The sequence below is a fragment of the Puntigrus tetrazona genome, chromosome 6 (assembly GCF_018831695.1).
Source record: "Puntigrus tetrazona isolate hp1 chromosome 6, ASM1883169v1, whole genome shotgun sequence".
Lineage (NCBI taxonomy): Eukaryota > Metazoa > Chordata > Actinopteri > Cypriniformes > Cyprinidae > Puntigrus > Puntigrus tetrazona.
Genome location: NC_056704.1, coordinates 12,630,230 through 12,655,837, shown reverse-complemented (window position 1 = coordinate 12,655,837; position 25,608 = coordinate 12,630,230). Strand labels below are relative to the sequence as shown.

Sequence of the window (25,608 nt, the reverse complement as noted above, 5' to 3'; positions counted from 1 at the left end):
AGCCTTGTTTTCAGCTGTGTTAAATTCAATACGGAGTCTATCTTAATTAAGGTCTTTGTGTCACATTCCAAATCTGTCGTTGAGATTCCAGAATAAACAGTAGGCAGCTGCCTACATGCACCGTAGCCAACAAGGCAAGCACACTCGTTTTTGGAAAAGGACCGGAGTGAGGAAATTAAATGACAAAAATCCCACAGGAGCATTTTTATTTTAGAAGCAGCAGCATGAGGCAATACTTCCCCTCTCATTACCATATTTTGTCACAACTGTATTTTCAATAACATTACATACTATATTCACAACAACAAAAAATATATATTTTTGTATTTTTTTTTCTAGTAATACTATTCTCACAAACATAGAAGTTTTTCAATGCCTTTAAAAGAGTGGTTTACCCAAAAGTGAAAAATTCTGTCATTAATTACTAACGGTAAGATCTTAGTTCATCTTTAGAACACAAATTAAGATATTTTGGATGAAATCTGACAGCTTTCTCTCCATCCAAAAATAGCAAAACAACTATCACATTCAAGGCCCAAAAAGGTAGTTAGGACATCGTTGAAATAGTAATTATAATATTTGAAATAGTTTTCCGAAGATGAATGATGAAGGGTAAAATAACCCTTTAAAAGAGACAAATAATACAGTAAGTTCAGAGATTATTTTGAACTGGCTATGACTAAAAGTAATTGTTCAAAAGTGAGTTAAGCTTGATTCCCTAGCATCCCTGAATCAGTCAGTCAAACTGTGATTTATTTATTTTGATTCATTGTAAAGAATCAAGTCATAAGAGTCAATCTTTTGTAAATCAGACTACACAGATCACAGTGCATGTTGTATGCTGTTATTAACAACTAAACGGAAATAGAATTATACACCATTCCTAGTGAGTAAAGTACTAGTAACATAAAAAGGCCTAAATATACTGAGATTTACAAGTTGGTTCACTCCACTTGCTCACAATTGTGCTGTTACAAGCAAGATTTATTCAGTAGCATCTGTTCTTGCTTTATTGAAGTTGTCTTTAATAAATAGATAAACAAACCCAGATGCTTCTTCTTACCTGACATTCTATGACTTGGATCACTAAAAAACCATCATACACATCTTGTCTTTGTCTTGAAGATGATTAATGGTTAGTGCACCCTTTTATTTCCGCCCCTCCCCTACGTAGCCTTGAGAATCCTGTCACATGTAGAAGGCAGTGAATGTAGTTGTACAATGTAAACAAGTTAAAGCCTTCCCGATATTGACCAGATGCCCCAACATTAGCCCACGTGATCGCTTAACGTGTCTCAGATCGTTCATCAGGCCGATCGAATGACGTCATCTCTTCAGGTCCCGCATTGAGCTGTTACATTCCAATCAATATGCTTTAATGAAACGCTGTAGACCGCTGCATGTCATTTATCTTCAGGCTACAGGGGTATCAATGCCAAACGGGCAGCTCGCCAAGGTCTAAAACTACAGATAAATACCAACTCAGTCATAGGCCCAGATCTGATTCTGCAGAATTTGACAAATGTTCATCTACAGGTCAGCTTTCCATTCTTCGTAATGCGATTTGGAGGCTCCGGCTGTACAATCACAGTCAGGCAGGCACTTTGTATGCAGCTAAGCTCCCAGCATGCTTTGGGTCTGCTCACCTGGGGCGTGTTGCATTCTTAAAATTTATGCTTTGATTAAATGCAAATAGAAAGATAAACAGATAAACAGGATTTGGCCTGACATTCACTCAAGGTGGTGCTTTGTGAAGCAGATTAGTGTGGCTAATTTCTCTTCTGGTGGAGTTTTAATTGGCGTTCGATTCCAATCAAACTCCTGCCACCCTCCCTAGGGGCCCCACGACTGGTGTACTGAGTCTAAAGGGCATGTGCCGTCTGCTGTGCGATATCAGCTACGACGGCTGCTTTTTCATAATGTTTCGCATTTGTAATGTTCATTACAGTCTGTATTCATTCTCAAACGGCATAATTCAGGTCACCGATATTGTCTGAGCGGTGTATTGGAAGACTAAATAAAGGCTTATAATTAGCTGCTTCCTCATTTGATACCTCAAGCAACAACTTTTGTTTGTGTGCTTGTCACAGTTTTATTTGCCAGTTAGACTTTATTTATAGGAATTTTAGTAGCTACAGGAAATCAATTTCCCTTTTCTTATCTGAACACCTTTCTCCTCTGAGGCTTTTGAGGAGTTGTGCTGGAAACCACACTCTGTGTTTTAAAGCTGATGTGTGTGAAGCTTAATAATTAAAATGTTTATGAATAATTCATTCTGGATCTCTTTGTGCGAGCACTCCTCTAGCTGTGCAAGTTTCTATATTTAACATCGGCGTCACTTTTTCTCCCTCTCTTTCTCGCCTTCTTTCCTTGAAAAGCTCAACACCTTTGGGTTTTCATCTTGACACTGTTTAACACGGGAGGTTTCTTTTTTTATTTTTGTCACAGAAATCCCTTTTCATATGGATGTTTTGAAGCCTGCACTAAGCATACATCATAATTTTAAGACAGAGGAAGATATTTTGAGAAACGTTGAGGTCCAAATAATACGGGATCCCATTGACTTGCAATGTATGAAAAAAATACATTATTCAAAAGATCTTAAGAAAGAATACAAGGTTCTTAATAATATGGTTTCCAGTTCATTTAGAGTCGGACGTGAGTGAGTAAAGATGACTTGCAGTTAGTAATTCAAATCAGTAATCGCTTAACATGTTTAGTAAATGATTCATTTCGTAGAATGATTTTGATTCAGACCAATAACTTGTACAATTGTATGTCTTTTCTTACCGATTCCTTAAAAGAATCAGCTCATATGAGTCACTTGGTTAATGAATCAGACTCTAATGAAAAGCAACAGCAAGCAGAGTTGTCTTCATTTTATTTCGCAGAGTACCCAGCTCTTTTCATCTCTCCTCACATTCGATTTTGACTGAAGGCAATTTGAGTAGAATATAATTTCTTTTCACTGTAGAATCAGTGGAGGCGGTAAATAGCAGTGCAGGAATCACTGGAATAGCTAAGAAAAAACACATTATATGCCTCATGCGTAATATAAAAAGATATTGTCTGAAACGTTACCTTAAAATTTGATATATTAAATCGAAGGTTATTTTTAATTCACTATGATTTATTGCCTCTTTCATGTTCCAAAAGTAGAGCGAGAGAGAGAGAGAGAGAGAGAGAGAGAGAGAGAGAGAGAGAGAGACAGAGAGAGACAGAGAGAGACAGAGAGAGAGAGAGAGAGAGAGAGAGAGAGAGAGAGAGAGAGAGAGAGAGAGAGAGAGAGAGAGAGAGAGAGAGAGAGAGAGAGAGAGAGAGAGAGACAGAGACAGAGAGAGAGAGAGAGAGAGAGAGAGAGAGAGAGAGAGAGAGAGAGAGAGAGAGAGAGAGAGAGAGAGAGAGAGAGAGACAGAGAGAGAGAGAGAGAGAGAGAGAGAGAGAGAGAGAGAGAGAGAGAGAGAGAGAGAGAGAGAGAGAGAGAGAGAGAGAGAGAGAGAGAGAGAGAGAGAGAGAGAGAGAGAGAGAGAGAGAGAGACAGAGAGAGAGAGAGAGAGAGAGAGAGAGACAGAGAGAGAGACAGAGAGAGAGAGAGAGAGACAGAGAGAGAGACAGAGAGAGAGAGAGAGAGACAGAGAGAGAGAGAGAGAGAGAGAGAGAGAGAGAGAGAGAGAGAGCAGAGAGAGAGAGAGAGAGAGAGAGAGAGAGAGAGAGAGAGAGAGAGAGAGAGACAGAGAGAGGACAGAGAGAGAGAGGGGGAGGGGGTTTGAGGAGAGAGGTGCAGGTTTGGAAAAGCTAGATCAACCAACAGTGAAACTTAAAACAGAAGAAAGAAACAGTGTCAGGGGTGAAAGAGCTCACTGCTTCTGTTTTGAAGACGGCACAGTGGGCTGGCATCGCTACAGAAATGGATGCGTGATCATGATGCTGATGACCAGCTGTGTGAGTGCACTGAGGGACAAACCCTCACATCATAAGTTGTACATTACCAAATACAAGACTTTGTGTTTTGTGTGAAACTGTCAATTAGTAGTCTAGATACTAGACCAACCAGGATTTGTCGCAACACTTATATAATGTTTTTTTTGGTTTGAAAGCTTCTATTGTTCTCTTCTATTTCTTATTCGCTTTGCATAAAAGGTTCTGCTGACTGATTAAATGCAGATACTTTGAATGAGCTTTAGTCAACCAGCAAATTGTGCTAAATTGATCACGGATAAGAATGTGACTCAATTTGAAAGAACAACCTTATTACACCTGAATCACAAACAAAATAAAACACCACTCTTTGAGTAGATATAACAAATATATGCATTTATAAGTGGTATTGTGGTGCAAAGCATCTGCTTGCTGCAGGCAAATTAAAATATGCACATTTTAATTGCTGTTTTCATATTATCCATATTGTTGGTCAAACTGCCTTGAGAGGTTTGATGCATTGTGAGGGTATAAATTTAAATACAACCCATTCAGGAATATTAAGAGTGATAGGTTTCAGAATTCTCAATAACACAGCATAACAAGTAAAGAACACAATTGATTTAATTGTAAAAAAACTATTTACACAACTATACTCTAAGTATATAAAACCTACAAACAGTCATAATAATAAGTATGTACCAGTACCATACAGTTGAGGTCAAAAGTTTATATCCCCCTTTCTGAAGTTGCAAAATGTTAATTGTTTATCAAAATAAGAGGGATTATACAAAATGCGTGTTATTGTTTATTTAGTACTGACCTGAAAAAGAAATTTGCATACAGATTTACAGATGGTTGCATATTGTCCAGCAATTTTCTAGGCTGATTAGTTCCTAATCATATCGTCCTAGAAAATCACAACTTTTTCCACTGGTCTTAATATGCGATATAAATACAAAAGAGTCAAGAAAAAATATTGAAACTCTTCAATCATTTTTGAACGCCATGCTACTGGTCTAAGTGGATGCGATGATCCATGCTAAGCTTCGTTAAAAGTGCTATCACCAGAACCGGAGTTTAGCTGGATGGATTGAAAAACGGTAAAACTCAACTCACTAACTCTGGGGGAGTTGAAAAATGAGCCTTTTTCCAAAAAAGAGTGTTCCTTTATTACTGTAATGATCCAAATCTGTGTTTTTTTGTTTAGTGATAGTTGTTCATGAGTCATGTTGGCCCTGAACAGTTAAGCTGCCTGCTGCTTTTCAGAATAAACCTTCAGGTCCTACAAATTATATGGTTTTCCAGCAACTGTATTTTAATCCTTTCCAACGATGAGTATATGATTTTGAGATCTATCTTTTCTCACTGAGGAAAATGGGGATTCATTATATGCGGCTATGGCAGATGTTTCAGCCGCTCACTGATGCATCAGTAAGAATAATGACGCGTTAAGAGTCAGGGGTGAAAACTTTTGAACAGAATGGAGATGTGTACATTTTTCTTATTTTGCCTAAATAACACCAAATACTTTTTTTTTTGAGTACTACCCTTCAGAGGCTACAGAAGATAGTTACATGTTAAGATATTATAACCAAAATCTTGACATCTTGATAGTTGTTTTGAAACTAATCTTGTAAAAAATGAGCTATGTAGATAAATTTGACTCGACTAATAAATATCTAATCTGAAATAAATTGCAACAAATATTTGAATGTTTATTAGAAAGTGCATTAAATAAGCTTCATTCTAGAGGCTCGGCTTTTCAGTGGTGGCTAGTAGTCCTTATCTGCTCTATCGTGACATAGAAATGTTACAGTTATCACAATCCAACTGAATCACACAGAGAAAGCCCAATCCTCTGTACTGCAGACATCCGTGATGTTTTCCTCAGATCCCACTGATCTGTGGACCCCTATCGATCCGGCAGCTGCCCACAGGGAGCTACAACCGAGGAGACCAGGGGCCATCTGGATAAAAGCACACACAAAACGCCTCCGTAAAATGCATCTGGATTAATAAACAACAAACTCGGCATAATAGTGTACATACCATTATGCAAATGTTCGCCCAAGCGTAGGTATGCTTTGCATAGTTGCATTTTTTTTTTCAACAGCCGGAAATTGAACAGAGGATTTTAAAAAAACGTGCTGCATGTTGAATTCAACAGACACACTCAAAAGCCAATTTTCAGCAATCACTGGTTTTACAAATGTAATCGACACAATCGACTGCACTCTTATTGCAGTAAAAGCACCACTGGAGAATGAATTAGCTTTCAACAACAGAAGACACTTTCATTCTATCAGTGTTCAAGTAATCTCACCAATGCAGATGTGTCATTTTCACCTAACAATAATGTTGGCCACCCATCTCTACTTTTGAACTGTATGTGGTGATTGGTTGAGAATATCAAGTAAAACACACATATTCTAATAGCAGCATTGAGGAAATCAGAGGCTCTGTTGTGGGATTTATTCAGAATTATTTGCTCACTATTATGTCTGTCATGTAGGATTTTTATTCCTAAGTGTTGCTCCACCCCAAAATGAAATTTTTGTCATTAATCACTTAACCCCATGTTTTTCCAAACCTTTAAAATATTTATTTGTATTGCATTTAATACACAACATTGGCCAATTTGGTGTAATATAGAGCAACAGTGAACAGATAACCAATATGGTAAAGTAAGCAGACATAAATAATCGTTGTTCACTACAATTCATTCTCAGAGAATTTGTTTTGAAAATGTTTTAATTTTTCTTTTTCAATACATGCAATGCTTTTTTTTTAATTTATAGTCAGGTGTCATGCTCTATAATACGTGTATATAATATATCACAAAGAGAGGCAGTTCCCAGAACAGAGTGATCATGTATAGCAGTTATTACCGCCATCAAACTGACAGGCGGAACGTAACGGCTGTCTGTTTTATTCTAGACAGCATCTTCTGATATCTAGAACGCCTTAGATTTCCCATGCAAGAGAACGGTCTTGTTCCCCCTCAACTTCAGGATCTGATTTAATTTTGTTCTTACATAATGTTTTCCTTCTTTCGTAACAGGCGACAATTGGAATTGACTTCCTGTCAAAAACCATGTATTTGGAGGACAGAACGGTAAGCAGTCTAGCATGTTCTAATACAGCACCAAATCAGATACACTCCTCTGGTTTGTATTCCAAGCCAAAAGAGAAGAGTTTTAATGAAACCATATTGAATCTCCGAAGCTTTTTTTATTATACCAGCTGGATTTCTGTCAGTTTTAGTATATGGCTGGAAGCTCATGTATCAAGAAAATAGATCGTATCCTCTAGAGATGTCTGGAGTTTATAACCCAGAAATGATTCCATGACCTTCAGCCGAGCAGTTTGCTGTGGTTTTATAAGGTCATATTGATCCAGCTCCTAGCTTGGCTCTGCACGTGTTTGTGTATTTGTGCCTGTGTGTGTGTGTTTGAGACGCTGAATAATTTGACTGTTCAGTTGGGGCTCTCTGACTTGCAGGTTCGGTTGCAGTTGTGGGACACGGCAGGCCAGGAACGTTTCAGGAGCCTCATTCCGAGCTATATAAGAGACTCCACCGTAGCTGTGGTGGTGTATGACATCACAAGTGAGCACACACACACACACACACACACACACACACTGTAATGATCGAATCTCCTTTAGCTTTGAAATACATTTACCAAGAGCCAAACAATCAAAGCGGTTAACTTTATTATAGCTGCCCGATTTGTCAGTTTGAGATGTGCGTTACAGGTCTAGCCTTGTTTAACACTATAACCAGATAGATTCAACCCCAAAGAAGCATCTGTAGGTTATTTTTCATAATAAAAAGATGACGGCTTTATTGTCAGTAAGCCAGAGTTAGCAGTGCACACAGCTTTGTTAGTATGAGCAGGAAACACAAAGCTTGATTTTATAGGTAAAGCAGCCAGTTTCACCTTGAAGCAGAAGCAGGTTCAGTGATGTCAGGCTGCACATAAACGCTCATAATAAAACCTTATTGAATATTTCAATAATATGACAATAACACACAATTGCACAATAGCTGTGATATATATATATATATATATATATATATATATATATATATATATATATATATATATATATTGTATATATATATATATATATATATATATTTATATATATATATATATATATATATATATATATATATATATATATATATATATATATTGTATATATATATATATATATATATATATATATATATATATATATATATATATATATAGGTAAGAAATTATGCAGTACATAAGCATATAATAAAACCTTATTGAATATTTCAATAATATGACAATAGCTGTGATATATATATATATATATATATATATATATATATATATATATATATATATATATATATATATATATATATATATATATGTATATATATATATATATATATATATATATATGTATATATATAGGTAAGAAATTATGCAGCTATACCATATACATTTCAATAAAATAATTTAAAAAATTATAATAAAATAATTTACCATCAACACATTTTATCATCAACACAAATTACAACATAAATCTGTTAAGGCTGTTGATTAGTTAAATATATATTTTAAAAATACATTTTATTTTTATATATATTTTTATTATGTACTATAAATGAAGGCCAGATGATACTGATACTGATGCTTTTATATATATATATTTATATATATATATATATATATATATATATATATATATATATATATATATATATATATATATATTTATATTACCAGCCTTAACTGCAAATTATTAGATTATATAAACTATTTCACTGTTTGCCCTACAAAGTATTTACCACCTTCTGTCTTTTTTTTTTTTTCATATAGATGTGAATTCATTCCAGCAAACTTCCAAATGGATCGATGATGTGAGAACGGAGAGAGAGAAGTGATGTCATCATCATGCTGGTGGGCAATAAAACAGATCTGGCAGATAAGAGGTGAGTTGTCTCGCTCTCAATCTTTCTCGCACGCTTTTATTATTAAGCTGCTTAACAAGGCTGTTTCACTCACCAGCGTGTGAAGCGAAGCTGACAGTTTCATTAAAGAGACTCTCTGAAAAAGGCGGAAGCCTTATTCTCACTTTAGACTTCTGGGAGGATGCAGGATGACGGATAATTTAAGAACAAACCCTATAGTTGTGTAGAAGATGAAGTAAAGTAAAGAATGCAAAAATAACGTTGTTTAGAAAAGGCTTGCCTAAAATGGTCTGTGGAGGGTAACTGTCAAAGTAGTGATGCTTTTACGTAACTAGTATTAACTTAAAATGAAGTTTTAAAATAACAAGCTGCTTTTCCCCCCAACCTGTCACCATATAGTGAGGCAAATTGTTACAATACTGATATATATTTGTGAGTTGAGGTAATATTCAATCTGCTGTATGTAGTGTTGAGAAGTGTTTTTAGTGAATTGATTAAGTATAGTTCAGTTTACTTAAAGTTAACTTTAAAATATAATAGTATATGATATAGAATTTGGTGTTCGAATGTATTTAGTAGAAATATATTCACTAACGTGCAAAAGCTTGAGGTCAGCAAGATTTTTTTGTAATACTTCAATTCAGCGAGGATTCATTCAATTGATCAAAAGTGATCAGTCCTGCTTCAAATCAGCGCTGTTCTTCTGAACTTTCTATTCATCTTGAAAGAATCCTAGAAAAAGAAGCAGCACAAATAAGATTATTCAACACTTTTAACATTGATAATAAAGATGAATCTTTCTTAAGCATCAAATAAGCATATATGGTTTCTAAAGGATCTTGTGAGAATTCAGCTATGTCATCGAATCAGTTCATTTCATCAAAATATTTTCAAATTTAAACTAATAATATTTCTAAATATTAGAATTTTACTATATTCAGAAACATTACAAACTCATGTATGCTCAAGGTTTTTTTTACGCTATTCGAAATCTATGCCAGATAAATATTGCTAAAAAAATAAATCACATAGTTGCTTTTTCTGTGTGTATCTAAAAGAGACCCCCCACCCCCACCCCTGAATAGTTTTAATGTAACAAGTTACTTTTTGTTTTTGTTTAGCTGATTGCTATTTTGAAATGGACTAAATTGACTGTAATATTAATCACCAGGAAAGCACAGCTTCAAAGGAGCTTCAAGCTTTAATCAGTAATAAATAAAACAAAATATTAAAATGGGAATAGATGTGTCCAAAATCACTTTTTAAATATGAAATTTCAATGTAAAGAAAAATCACTATAGCTAACAGACCAGAAAAACATGTCATGAAACAAATTAAACTTCTGTAAGAAATGGGCATTTCATGCTTCACTTACTCAGTCCTTCAGAGACGTGGAAGCTCAGGGATGAATACGGCTCAGTCTCTCTCTCTCTAACTATGTGTCCCAGAGGGAGGTCAATGTTTTCCTCTCTTTTTGTTCAATAATAACTTGCCTCTATAGTTTTCATCCTCCATTGCACCTCCTGAGCAAAGAGCAGGTTATCCATACTAATTCACAGCTCTCGGTCTTAAGAGACTTTAAAACAACAGAACATTTTTTTTTTTAGAAACACAACAGATTATTAGAAGCAAGAGCGGTTATGGCAATAAACCTGAGCGCTTCGTTGTTTGCAGATATCTCTTGGTTTGACAATCTAATGCAATAAATTTAGTGCATTTTAAGTGTGGCTTAGGAAGTGTACAAATAGCTTTTAATGCTCACCAAGGATGCCATTATTTGAAACAGTAACATTGTGAATATTACAAATTAAAATTGCTAAACGTAACGTATTACCGGGATGGCAAAGCTGAAATATCAGAAGCCATTACTGTGTTCAGGTCACATTATGCAGATTTGGTGTTATGTTATTGCATTTGACTATAATATATGATATGATATAGAACAATTTGTACTTCTAGTTAGATCCTACCTAATTAGATCCTGTCATTGTATATGCATTTTGTTTAATCTAATCTAATCACGTCTATTATAAGAGGAAATTGCATAATAATGCATGGGTAAGACTCTACAATAAGGTGTCATTTGCTAACATTACTGGACAACACATTTATTACAGCATTTATTCATCTTTGTTAACATAATTCATAAAAGTACAACAATTCCTTGTTCATGTTAGCTCACAGTGCAAGGTGTGATTTCAATGCTTTAGTAAATGCTGAAATTAGCATTAACTAAGGTTAATAAATATTTCATGTTAACTAATGTCGTTAACTAATGAACCTCATTGTAAAGTGTTACCAGTGCATGTAGTCAAGAGTGCATTTATCTGAAGCTTTAATGTTTCACTATATATATATATATATATATATATATATATATATATATATATATATATATATATATATATATATATATATATATATATATATATATATATTGTTCATGGTGTCAGAGAGTAAACATGACACTTTGCAGGAAATAAGTTCCTGAAAGAAACTGATTGTTTGTAACACATCTCCATGGTGATAAATAGCGCACGCTGAGGTAGAGCTGACCGTGTTTTAATATGAGCGTTATGCAGGATTTGTTTCCCTGACGACTGTGAAGGAATGTGGCAGGTCTATCAGTCTGTGGGTGCAGGCTGATAATGGAGGCAGTTACAGTAGTTCTGTGCTCACACGAAACACTGTCCGCTGTCCGTACATTTAGTACATTTTGTAAATTGAGTTTAGCATGGTTTGTTTGACAGGCCTATCTAGAATTAGGTTAATTTGGTTCAAAGGTGCCATTAGTTTTTTTTATGCAACATCAGTGTGCCTTTTCATCTTGAGTTCTCTGATGGGCAGCTATTGTCCAATCACAGCGTCTCTCACCGCTCTCTAACAGACCGTCTTTTTCTAGCATTTTAAAGGAAAGTTCACCCAGAAGCGAATATTCTTATTATTTAGTTTAGACTATAAGACTTCTTCCGTCTTTGACATTTTGGTAACAATTTAGTATAGGAGACAGTTATCACTATTACTTAGTTGCTTTTTAGCGTGAACATTAATAATATATTGGCTGTTTATTAGTACTTATAAGGGACATATTGTGCATGATTGTATTCTACATCCCTACCCGATACCTAAACTTAACACCTTACTAGCTATGTATAAGCAGCAAATCAGGGTTTATTGAGGCAGATGTCATAGTTAATGGTTTGGACATTCAAATAAAGTGTGACCAACATGTGACCAACATTTTTAATAATGATCAAATAAATAACTTAGCAAATTTGTGGCATGATTATGTGATCGTTTTTGTAAAATAATATATTTTCGTTCCATAAAAGCAATGGAATGCGTTTAAAAAGTAGTATTTGTAAGTTTGAAAAAACTGAGTGCAAGAGTATTGACTGATTTTCATCAAAAATATATATTTTTATGATTTCATTCATTTACATTGTTCATTGTTTCATTTACATTGTTCATTTTAGACAGTCTAGGAATAAAAGTTTAAAATATATTCAAATAAAAGACGATTATTTTAAACTGTAATGCAATTTCACGATATTTCTGTCTTGAATGTATTTTTGATCACATAAGAGACTTATCACACAGATTGCATAAGAGAATTAAAAAAACATGTTTTCACCAACCCTACATTTCTGAGCACATTCAAGTCTTCTAATCACCAAAATAGGTCAATAATAACAAATCCATGGCATTAATGAATGAACAGCACCATATAGATAAATATATGGAGTAAATGGAATCTCGTGATTTTAGACACACTCCATAGTTGAATCTTTTTTGACAACAGCAGATAAGATTAGCTGTAGAGCAGAATTAGTTGTTGTGAAGACAGACACTGTGGGATTTGTATAACGGTGGCATGATGCCCTGGAGAGGATTAAAGTGTTTGTGCCCGGCAGAAAGCGTCATGTACTTTTTGTGCCAGAGGAAGTGAAAGGTTAAACAGGGCCTGGCATCTTGGACAGTAGTTCCAATAAATATGAGCCCTGTGACATTAGTCGTACTGTACTACCACTGATGGCAATGTGCTGTTAACTTCGCTTGCACTTCATTATATGGTATTAGTAGTTTTCTATAGATGCCTTTTGCCAACTGCTCCTGTTGTGACTCTGGGTCTGCAATCGCGATTGGACGACTGAGGTGGCAGTTATACGACTGGAGGCGGATCCTCTGTCTCAGCGTAGCGAGTGTCTCTGTGCACAGGAAAGATATTAAAAACCCTGGGTCAGACTGTTGCCATGGCACCCGGTAATAAGTCAGGAGTAAGCAACCTGTCAGAACATTTGCTGTGGTATGTGTGTACATGTCACTTCTGAAACTTCTGATATACACACGTATGCACTCTACATCACATACTGTATTTAGTATCTGTATATAATTCATTCATTCTGGAAATGAGTTTTATTTTCATAATAAAGGAAATGTTTTGATGAACTAATTCGCTAATCAAATCCAAGCAATATGACAGATTTTCAAAACAAATTTGTCCACACACACACACACACACACACACATATAGTTCTTCAATTCTTTAGTATAGCTTTAATATAGTTCTTAAAAAGTCTCTTATGTTCATCAAGGCTGTATTTATTTGATCAAAAGTAGTCATTTTATTGCAATTTCTAATATTAGTTTCCTATTTTATTATATTTTAAAATACCTTTTATTTCTGTGACGCAGCACTGAATTTTTATCAGCCATTACTCCAGTCTTCAGCGTCAAATGATCCTTCAGAAATCATTGTGATATCCTGATTTGCATTTTCTTTTTAAAACATATCCCAATAACCTTTGTTGATTTACATCTTCAAATTGATTTTTTTTTTTTACATTGCATGCCAGTAGCTCAACATGTCAATAGAACGCCACCATTAAAGGTGTGTGTGTGTTTAACAAATGTTAGACAAATGCTATTTTTACAACAAAAAGTCTCATATACTGTAAGGCTGTAATAACAGATTTAAAGTCAGTGTGGGTGTAATGCATGAATTGTGTCCAGAGGATGTTTGTTCTCTCTAGAGGAACAGATGGTACTGCGCTCTTCCAGAAACCCTACTTGATGTCAGCTGAGATCACCTACCCTTGAGACAGCACCAAGCGAAAAGAGACACGTTCAGCCCAACCGATACACTGTACATCAATCCAAAGCGTCAAACGATCGATTTACCATCCACTTGAAAAAAAGGAAAACGTGTTGTGCGGAAAAACATGGGTTTTGAAAGCCCGCAGCACATTAATCAGCTATTTCAAGGTCAAGATGTACCATATGTACAGACCGCAGTGCTGAATGCTTTTTCGCCATTTTGGTGAAGAGGTGACGGCTCCTAAACGTAATCACGACTTTTTGAATGTAGGCAGATATGAACTCAGTGGCACATGCATGCCAAACCTGTGTGTGCTGTTTCTGTGAGCTTAAGATAGCACCGGATAAAACATTTATGACCGGAAGATTCAGCAGAGAAGGCAGGAAATTTAGGCTGACAAGACATTCTGCCCCATCAGCATTTATAACTTGTGCTACACGTCCTCTTCTTAATCCCATCTTTCTTTTATGACATGAATATCAAAATATTTAGCTTGTGGCTACTGAGGACTTCAAAAGCGCATTCATCAGCCAGAGACAGACTTCAGGGTCAGGTATGGAGTCCTTGCTTTGGTTTTCTGCAGTCAAAAAAAAAAGTGTCTATTATATTTCATCAGTTTTTTCTGCTGTCGCCCCTTTGCTTTCCCTGAGGGTTTTGATTGGAAAGTGAAAAGCAGTTTCACTCTTTAAAAGACAAGAAAAGAGCTCAAAAACATATCTGCGCTGTTTGGAGGACTTTGATCGTGAGACAAAACCGCATCAAACCACATCTGATGTTCATATCCATCAAGTTCTTTAATTGTCACAGTAGCTTTGAAAAAAGAAAACACCTTCATAGTTCTACCGTGGATGAATAGATGACTGCATCTCTTAAGGGACCATGTTGTCTCTAAAAACAGAAACAAGTCGAGGTGGTGCCTCAATGATCAAACTGCTATAAATGTAACTGGTAATATAAGAAATGACTGAGTAATGGATATCATGAACAGTTAGAAGGCATACTGACACTTGCTCTGTGAATTAATGAGAAAAGTGTTTCAACGTTCTCATTTTGTCTTATTCAGGAATGTCAGTTATGAAGTAACTCCCAATGTTCAGATTAGAGTGTAACAAATATCGGTGGTTAGTTGTTTTTACCTAGATACTGTATGTAGTCTTGTCCAATATAGTAGTTAGTCTAATATATCTTGTAGTCTTGTCTAATATAGTAGTAGTTATGTAGTAGGTTACAGTTAAATTATGACTCATTATGACTTTTCTCATTTAACACAGTGATGACTTTATATTACCTTCTGGGGTAAATTTTCAGCCCAATTTGATATGCAATTAAATACATTAACTAATCACTGCATTTTTATCTTAAATACAATTAAAACAATGCTCCATTCTTCTGTGTCAATAAAATAATATAATTAATTAATAATAATAATAAAATTAATTAAATAAATAAATAAAAGTATTCATTTCTTAAAAATAAGTAAATAAATAAAAATGTAATCAATTAGGCAATCATTTTACTGCCCTAAATTTTTGAATGGTTGTGTGTGTGTGTGCATGTGTGTATCCGTGTGTATCCGTGTGTGTCTGTGTGTGTACACATATGTGCGTAGATTTACATTTATTTTTTAAAGGGGAACATCAACATAACTCAACAAAATTCAAAAGAAATTGGAAAAGAAAATGCATAAATCATTTTAAACACTGAATAGACTCTAAATTACTCTAAAAATTAAATTTAGGTAGAATTAAATTTTTACCAATTACAATATAGTGTTCAGTGGGGTTATGCAAGCGATAATAGTAAAATATTGAGTACAAATTAGTTTGATCATTTACATTACTTAAATAGAATTTTATTTACAGTGCATTTCAATCAAATAATATAATTTAGTTCACGGTCTTGGGGGCACGATTGGAACCGTTTACGGAGAATGAGCTGTATACTTTGAGAAGCAGCGGGCCAAGAATGCAATTCGTGAGTTAAGTAAACTCACAAATGCCTCTGAGCTCCTGTCTGTAAAGAGAACAAAAGAGTTTGTTGGTTACATCACGGCTGTCCCAGCAGACAGAGCTCGGTGGTTTAAATACAGCATGTCCTATTCACGTCCCGCTGCTCTGAGATGCAGCTAGTCTCCTCTTCAGCCTACTCATTTCTCTCAGCCGCCTCGCAAACTCGCGCGTAAACAAGCTCCATAGTCATAGACATGGATTAATGCCACAAGTGTGTCATACAAATGAGGCTTAATTAATGAGCCTTCCCTTTGTGCAATTAATCAGTTTCAACATCAATTAATTAGAGTTAGCAGAGATGAGGGTAGGGAGGCAATGACTGATGCCGTTGTCTCAGGCTCAGTCTTAGTCTCAGCCTGTGCTGTCCGATAATACTTCAGCCATAATCCGTGACCCACTAACCACTTCATCAAAAGCCACATTTCCATTATTGCTGTTTTCATATATCTTGTTGGGCTACTGTCGAGGCTGGGCAGTTTCGTGATAGTGGTCGCCATTACAGGCAGAATGATTATTCATGCGGCCCCTCTTTGCCATTATTCATGGCATCCCTCCTGCCAAGACCAGCATTCAGTAGCTGCATGTATTGTTTTTTTTTGCTGTTGGTGAGCTTGTCTTTCGACCGAGGAGGTCTGGAGAAAGTATTCTTCAGCCCATCGCCATTCATCATTCTATTGCTCAGCTGATGCACAAAATCTGCAATCTTTTCTGTTTTTGAGACTGTTATCTGAGCTGTTAATGCCACATAATTAAAATATACCAATTCGGATGCTTTGAAATGATTCTTAAAATATTACCCCCAAATATCTCTCTTTTAAAACATACTATGTTACATTGGTTCTCACCCAGGGGCCCGGGGCTACTAGGGGCCCCTCAGCAAACAACAGATTAGATCTTCATATATAAAATAAGGTATATCTCATTTTTTAAAAAAAAAAAAAGCATTAAAACAAGCTCCTAACAACTAAAACTCTATGTATTTCAAGTTAAAACAACATTTTTCTTTAATGAAAGATTTTCTACTGTCTAAAATGTTATAATTAATAAAATCATATAATTACATGTGCATATATTTTGTATACAAGCTCCAAAACTACAGCTGACTGGAAGGAAGGAGGGATGGAAAAATCGATATGTTACACGCAAAAAGAAAAAATCAAATTGATAGTATTTTTATTGGCGATCAGCATGTCCAGTGTCCAATGGAAAATTCTTTGTTTTTCTGCAGGGTCGTCACAGTTCAATAATGTTTTATAAATAAACTCATGAATAAACCAACCTTTTCGCAGGCAAATCACGATCGAGGAAGGCGAGCAGCGGGCCAAGGAGCTGAGTGTGATGTTTATCGAGACCAGTGCCAAGACAGGCTACAATGTCAAACAGGTGAGCTTTACCTCAACCCCCCAATCCTTCAGTGGAGAGAGCGGCCGTATCGCGTGAGGTGTGAGAGAGATGCTCTGATTTCTCTTCTGAGGTGCAGTTGAAAGCATGATTCAGGATGACTAAGCACTGAGGTGGGAGAGATCAGATGTGACGCGGAGCACTGCTGTGTTTTCTCTGTCTCTGAGAGCCGGAAGTGCGTGCAGCACACAGTTTGTGTTGTGTGGGCTGAAGTGTGTGTGTTTGTACATGTCAGCGTCAGCTCTGTCTGACTGGATCACAGACTGCACCAGTCGCTCGGGCTCTCTTCAGTTAGAATGACCAAGATTTGCTGTCTTTTTGGTTTTCTCAAATACAGTAGTTTCTTTCTTACTGTCAAAACTACCGATAGAGATGTGACGTTATGAAATATCCAACAGTGCTCCAAGGACGTCTTTTTTATTAAAAGTCTGAATTAATAAGCTTTTCATTTATTTTGTCATAAAAGTAAAATCTATACTATTGACCCATACAACGATTTTTGGCTATTGCTACAAATATACCTTATAACTGGTTTTGTGAAATATTATTATTGATAATTCATTGTACTAATACTGAAAAATATTCATATTTGAACACAATCTTCCGATCACAGTTTAGAGTCAGACCTTTCCATTTTACAATTACAGTTTGAAACATACACAAAACACATCATATTAATTTCATATATATATATATATATATATATATATATTGTCACTCTTAAAATAAAGCTGTATTGTTGTGCGCTGTTCTGAATTCTAAGCCTTTATTCTTAAAGTCATGTGTCGCTGTTTCACAGGAGCTCAACACTGACAGTACAAGACAACACTAAGATACTTTAAATCTCTCAAACAACATATTATTGTCACCAGACGTGGAGCTGACTTGTTCCAGTCTCCATTACAAACAGAGATCGTTTCCAAGCCTTTACATTGTTACTCGTGTGTGTGTGTGTGTGTGTGTGTGTGTGTGGTTGACTGGAGCAAGTGTTCGTTTCAGACTTGTGTTGACTGGAGCAGGGAACTGCATTCATCTGAGATTACGATCAATACTGAATTTTTCTTATTTATTTCTCCAATAACAGCAACATTAGTTAAACTGATTACCTCACAGAGGTAATCGCAGAAAATGATTCGGATATTGATTGAAGTAGCAAAGTGTCAGATCCTTTCCAGGATGAAATTGAACTCTTGTGTAAATAATACAATGCTCAACAGGTTTTTATGATGATAGTCATTTGTTGTATAGCAGCGTTTCATCGCTAATAATATTACGTTTCATTATGCATAGCAAGAACATTGTTTATTTTCAGTTTTGAATACTTTAGTCTAGTGGTATAATAAAGTGATTCATTTTCTTCCCAGTCTTAATTTGAAAACAAATGAAGTGGCTCTTTTACGTGCAGTGATGTGTGTGGAGCTACTTAGCCATGTTTTGAGGACAAATTTGTACCCATCAGTAAGTTTAATCAAAAAAACCCTCCTAAAACATTATTTTGGGGACACTATAATTTGTAAAAACAGTACAAAACCTTAAAGGGTTACTCCATCGTCTTTGTAACACAATTTAAGATTTTCTGGATGAAAACTGCAGGCTTGTGACCGTCCCATTAATAAATAACACTGTCAAGGTCCAGAAAAGAATGGACTATTCTGACGATGTCTTTTATACTTTTTTGCACCTTGACAGTGTTATTTACTTGTCAGTCAATGGGACAGTTACAGGCATCCAAGGCTTCATTCAAAATCTTAAATCGTGTTCCAAAGACATGCAAAAAGTTTTCTATTTGGGTTAAGGTTATAGTTAGTCATATATATATATATATATATATATATATATATATATATATATATATATATATATATATATATATATAGTTAATATATACTAAATATAGTTAATATAACAGAGACTAAAGAGACTAAACAGAGACTAAAACTGCAAAAGTTGTTGTACAGAAATATGTTATCTAACGCTCACACAGCTGTGCTATGCTAAAAGCTGATTTGTAAAATGACAAATGAGACATTGTATAGACGCATGTGCCTGTCTCTGCTTTTTCTTAATTGGAATTGGTTTTGAGTTGTTTTGTTTTTGTCCCAGCTAGATTATGGCTCTCTCTGTCTTTTCTGTCAAAAACAATGGCCTGAAGGTAGTTAACAAAATGAGTCTTTTTCCTGACCCTTTCTGCTTAATGGTCCAGTGTGTCCCATTTCCTGTGGCTCGTCCATTGTGATTGATGGCATGAAATGAGAGAGGGGTGGTGTTGGCTACATAAGCTAACTGCCCTGTTTGATATGATTGGGAGTGAGTGGAGCTATATATCATTGCGTGTATGGCCCTCATATAGCTTCTGGGAACAGTCCTTTATGGAGGGTGGCTGTAATGGAGGTGTGTGGTGGGCCATTAATTGCTCTGCTGGTAGTGGTATGCCAGCAATGCATTGCAAGTTTCAGAAGGCAGAGCCAGACTAAGCTTTTTGCTGTCCCTTTATCATCGTCTACACAGAGTCCGCTTTAAGGTCAGCAGGTGTTTTAGTCTGTGACATTTATGATTCTGAAAGCAGTAGTTGCATGGGATCTTCATTTCTATTACTATATATAACAGAGCAGGTTTGCTTCAATGCACCAGAGAAGGTCCACTTTGCTCCAAATTGCTTTTTTACAGGTTTAAAAATGGCTCGGCTCATGTTTGCTGCCAGAAGGCTGAACGGTATGACACAGGGCCACTGCAGGACTATTCCAAAGTATTGTAAAAGTATACCACATAAAGGAAATATCCAAGAAAATGAATTGAATACCAGTTGAACGGAATTGAATTTTTCTCCCAACTCTATTTCAAAGCGAGCAGCGGTCTGCTGGTCAACTTCATGTGAGCAGTTGAACCTTTTACAAAATTAGGAAATGTTTTGCTAACATGTCGATGCCCAAATACTTTGCCCAATTGCACAATTTCTCCTAAAATGACTTTTAAAATGACTGCAGAACATACCTTGCCGTCCTTTACAGACAACATCTTTTGTATGAAGTGATCTGGTTACTGTCGCAGCTGAAGTCTCTAACAGCATTCTCTCTTTCCTCCTGCAGCTGTTTCGACGTGTGGCAGCTGCCCTTCCAGGAATGGAGAGCATGCAAGAGACAAGCAAAGAAGGCAGTATCCTTTCAGTGAGCTCAAAACCAAATCCTGCTGTACGTAATCAGGTTGCTCTGCAGCACTCTACACATTTAATAATAATGTAAATAACCGACTGAGGATTTGTTCTCTTACATACGACCTCTAGCACATTTTCCCCTGTTATTTTTGTCTTATGTACTCCCACAGCCCAGTCAATAACTACTACACTGTTATTTTTTATATAGCATTATTTTGTGTATTTGATGTAATGCAATCTGTTTACATGGTTTAAGGTTAAAACACGCATTTTTCATGGGACTTTAAAAATTGTAACTGATCAAAGCACTGTAAATAGAGGTGAACCCAAACATTAATATTAGGCTTCTCTTTTAAAACCAGTTTTAACATTCTAGGAATAATTTTTATTAACAAAAAATAACTTTTATAGATTGAATTGGCCTAAAATGAGTTCATTTTACCGGGATTCTCCTCAAAAGCGATTGGCTGGTTTTTGAGTGGCAGGTTCTGCTGTAAAACCTGGCAACCCACAGACCACTAGCTGAGAATCACTGATATAGACAAAAATGAAGTGCGCAAGAGGTTGAGATGCATGTACAGGCAGCATGAGGTTACAGTCCTGTATTGTATTGTAAGAGTTTCCCATCATCCTCAGGCTTTAGAGCTCTGGCTCATATCAGTCGAGTCAGACTCAGATACTGACACAAGGTCAGCCCATGTCATAAAACAGTTTTCTGACATTTTGCCGTATGTCACTGTGCTTTGATTCTCCGTGATGGACAGCTTCTCTGTTCCATTTTACTTTCCTTTTAGATTTGATACTGACTACTGCAACACTGAAATATTAGGGTCGTAAGCCTCCATATCCAACTCTTGACAACAGTTCTTATGTTTATGAGACATCCTTTAAAAGAAGACACTGGCAACACTTTACAATAATGTCCCATTGGTTTATGCAGTAAATGTCATTAACTAACAGTATGCAATATTTTTACAGTATTTATTATTCTTTATCAAACATAACTCAGCTCCATTAAATAAACATAACTCAAGTCCAATAAATAATATTAAAGGATACAGATTTTTTGGTAAACCCTTTAGAATAGGGACCACTTATTCACTATTACCCATGACTTTAAATAAATTCTTAATTTACTGATTATTAATTGTTAGTAAGCTAGTTGATAAGTTTAGGTATTGGGTAGGATTAAGGATTCATTAAGGCATTCATATGTGCTTAATTACTAATAAATGGCTAGTATTCTAGTAATATGCATGCTAATAAGATACTTGTTAAGAGACCCTAAAATAAAGTGTTACCCTTTTTTGTTTTGTTTTTTAATAATAAAATAATTTCTTGGTTTTTCCCCTCATAGATGTAGTTAAGTAATGGTAACAGATGTAATCTTATTGTAAATTGTTACAGAAAATTAAGAAAATGTAGTTTTTTTTATTTGGTTGGAAGTGTGCATGCAAGAATATGAAGCCTTTACATCACTAAGATATTCTCAAATATCTATTGACGGTGGCTTGCCCTAAAGTAGTTAACCACAAAAGTAAATATTTTCTGTATTTATATTTTGTTAATATTTTTTACCAGTTGTGTTTTCACCTTCCTCGCAGCAGTCACTGTACAACATGCAGCATAGAGGCAGCCATTGAAGCCGTCCCATGATCTGTTGATAGCTAATATTAATTTATTTAGTCTAATTTGTGTGACAGAGTAAAGTCTCATTTACAGAGGTGAGGTTTTGGTGGGTATACTTCTCCATTACTCATTCATGTCATTTCCACCATGAAATTCAAATATTGGCCTTGTTCCACTCTGAGGCTAATTTATTTTCCTCTCATTACGTTTCCTGCCACATTCAGTCACTTGTTATTAGCGGCGGCGGGAAAGTCTATTGCTATAGTAACGAGAAACATTTTTCTCTTCATTATCTCTGTGAATATCTTTGCGGCAGAATAAGATAAAAATCCGGAGAGTTTGAATGACGCAAGGTGCCCTCTTTCTGTTTGTTTTCTGGGCCCTGTGAGGAGTGTGTATAGTGCGCTCCAGCGTGGGGTGTATGTTTGCATGCGTGCAGTCATTATAGCAAAGAGCTGCTGAGATGTTACCGCACTCAGTATCCATACAGACGTGGAGAACAAAATAAGGGCATAAAATATGGGACCACTGAAAATGCGGTAGAGGTACTTTAGGTAATTTCGTAATAATAAATACAGTTATGTCTAGAAATATAATTCGCAGAGAATGTTACAGCATGAAATGCAATCTGATCATGTGTCCTGATGATGGTGAGGCGACTTTAAAATGCGGTATCAAAACCCTTGGTTGTTCTGGCAGGTTTAACTTTGTTTACAGGCACGATAAAACAAAGTTAGAATTGATCCGGTATAATATGATGTATCCCTGCACTAGATCGGAAATGCAGTGTTGTGGAGCATGGTTTTTACTAGATCTAAATTAATTAGGTTGTACGAGCTGGTCAGCTTGCAGTTTCTTTCCCAACTGTTTACTTTCACAGACACAACCGACTGCGTGTTTTGACCGTTTTAAGCGCAGGTGTAGCACGCCGGATGTGTGCCGTGTATCAGATTTGTATAAACTAATAAACCAGCAGCACGGTTTCAGCATGATAATCGAAACTAAACGGATGCATGCAACTCGTTTACATTTAATGACACGCGAGTGTCTCTGCTTCCACTCAGAATAGGCTCTTTCAAAATAACGGTAATACATGATCTGTGGGGTATTGTGAGATAACACTTCACTGATGCGTCTACGGGGACAAAAGGGCATACAAGTTAATTAACACATTTTCCTGTGTGCATTTTAGTCAGCTAAGGCTACTCATTCTTTAGAGCATGTCTGCCTTTGAGTTGCAAACTCCACAATTGAGGGTTTTTTTAAAGCAAACTAAAAGTATTAGTTCAGTGTGCAAATTTAATTTGTGTTTTAAAGCTGAATTAATTATTATGTGCCATGGCTCAAGGCTGAGCAACTGATAGGTTAACAGAATGTTAATTTTGGGGCGAACTGGTCTATAATGTGTCACAACACGGAAACAAACAGTACTTTACAAATAGTATTTTATCATTAGTGTTAATTAAAGCGATTGTGATGTTTTCATTTATTGGCTGAAACATTTTTGGGATATGCGCTAATTAATTTAATAAGTACTGAACCCTACTATGGGGAAAGTCATGACTGATGAATATGCATTACTTGCTCTCGGGAGGTTACAGAGCAATGTCTGTGTGACCCAATTAATATTCATACAGTATACCTTAATTGCACTTTGGGGGAATGAAACATAGCAGAGCCCAGTGTAAACAGGGAGCCTTTAACGCTGACGGCTGTCTCGAAAGACACTTATGTTTTCTAAAGAAACCGAACATATCTTTTGTGGAATGACAGGACGCTCAGGATCTGCCTTCACCGCGTTTAAAGCGTTGAGTTGGTTTTATATCACGAACGCATACAGATGAGGCTTAATGCCGTTCACCAGACTAAGACAGGCACATCGGATCACTCGCCACTTCGACATGTGTTCATGAACGCAAACATGGGGACATCACGTTTCTGAGAGTCAGCGTAACGGAGCAGCTGGTATGACTGGAGACCCAGAAGAGACCCAGAAAAGCCCCGCTAAACCTGCATACCTCTCAGGAACTCCAGGTTACATTCGTTTGAAATTCCTTTAGGACGGCAAGGAAAGACGCCTTGCGTTTCGGGGGATGGCCGCTAGATGGCAGGCGTTCCCTGTGCTGGCAGACGTCGGCACAAAATAAAGAAAACGAATCAAAATGTGGGGTAAAAAATAAGTGCCGTCAAAATATTCAGCCCTTATATGCTAATATGCCCAAACAGCGTTTTCTGCGCCGTGTTGTGCTATTTGTAAACCGTCTGTGAATATAATGGTGCCAGAAAATATTAAATACTGCAGCATTTATGGCTGCAATTACTCCTTATTTCGGGAGAGGTCAGTATTTAGGTATCTTTTATATTCTCGTTTTATAAATTATCTTAAAATTGAATATTAAATATAAATCATAATTTAAATGACACAAGCCTTAATTATAGACGGTCTCCAACAAAAAAAAAAAAAAAAAAAAAAAAAAAAAGAAATAGGCTATCATTCCCTTCACCTGTTATGCTTACATTCAGTTTGATGTAATTTCTTTGATGTGTTGAAGTTTTTATTCCTTAACAGCGATTTCCAGTGATTGACATTAAATTGGACAAACCACAGGAGCCTCCGACTACCGAGGGTGGATGTTCCTGTTAATAGCTCACATCTGATTTCCAGCATCATCTACACCACGTGCTTGTTGTGTTGCTTCCTCTTGGTTAGCTTCCAGTTGTGTTTTCAGATTGGATATTTGGCCTTCCCATCTGACTTTAGTAACTGGTTGGAATCAGTGTTACATCAATTTCAAATGTAAAATAGTATACTTTAGTAACAAAATTGCCAAAAATCCTAAAAATTCAAATCAACAAAAATGTAGACTATGTCCAACGTATATACTTTTTGAAAATGTAGAGAGGTAGATTTTTTCTTCTTTGTTTTGTATTTTTTTGTATACAAGGATGAGCACTAAATTCTATAATTTTGCCATAAAAAGCAGGATTCGAAAAGCAGGAGGGCAATTCAAACAACTAATAACCACAAAAATATGGGAAACGTGGCATGTTAGCCATTTTTAAAAGTATCATCTCAGTCCTGCTGGCTGCTGTAAAGCGCAAGATTATGTGAATCAGACGCTTTTTTTCTGACTCGATGCACTTCATGCAATCAGCTCATTTCAGCCTGTTTTTTCTTGCCGTGACAGAACTTGAAATTTTAAGTTTAAGGCCAAGTGAATTTGTGTAAATGTGTCACTTCCGATCCCTAAAAACCTTTCCATAGTATGTGTGTGTGTGTGTGTGTGTGTGTGTGTGTGTTTTTCTTTAAAAACACGTTTATATGCGTGTTCGTGTCTTAATTACGTGGTTTATTGAATGTTTACGGCATCATTTTTCTTTAGAATTTCCTGTTCACGATGAAAGGAAACGGCTCGTGCAAACGACTCTAACGCGAGAAAAAGGA

The 25,608-nt window shown here is 36.0% G+C and overlaps 1 protein-coding gene across 1 annotated transcript in view; it reads left to right on the top strand.

Moving 5' to 3' along the window:
* Nucleotides 1-25,026, top strand: part of LOC122347614 (ras-related protein Rab-6B-like) — a 68,736-nt gene extending 43,710 nt beyond the window's left edge. Inside the window, 7 exon segments of the mRNA XM_043243024.1 lie at nucleotides 6,983-7,036; nucleotides 7,423-7,528; nucleotides 8,784-8,836; nucleotides 8,838-8,896; nucleotides 17,272-17,365; nucleotides 20,470-20,536; nucleotides 24,743-25,026. Of these exon segments, the coding sequence (XP_043098959.1) occupies nucleotides 6,983-7,036; nucleotides 7,423-7,528; nucleotides 8,784-8,836; nucleotides 8,838-8,896; nucleotides 17,272-17,365; nucleotides 20,470-20,536; nucleotides 24,743-24,807 (498 nt within the window). The 3' untranslated portion in view covers nucleotides 24,808-25,026.
* The last annotated feature ends 582 nt before the right edge of the window (nucleotides 25,027-25,608 follow it).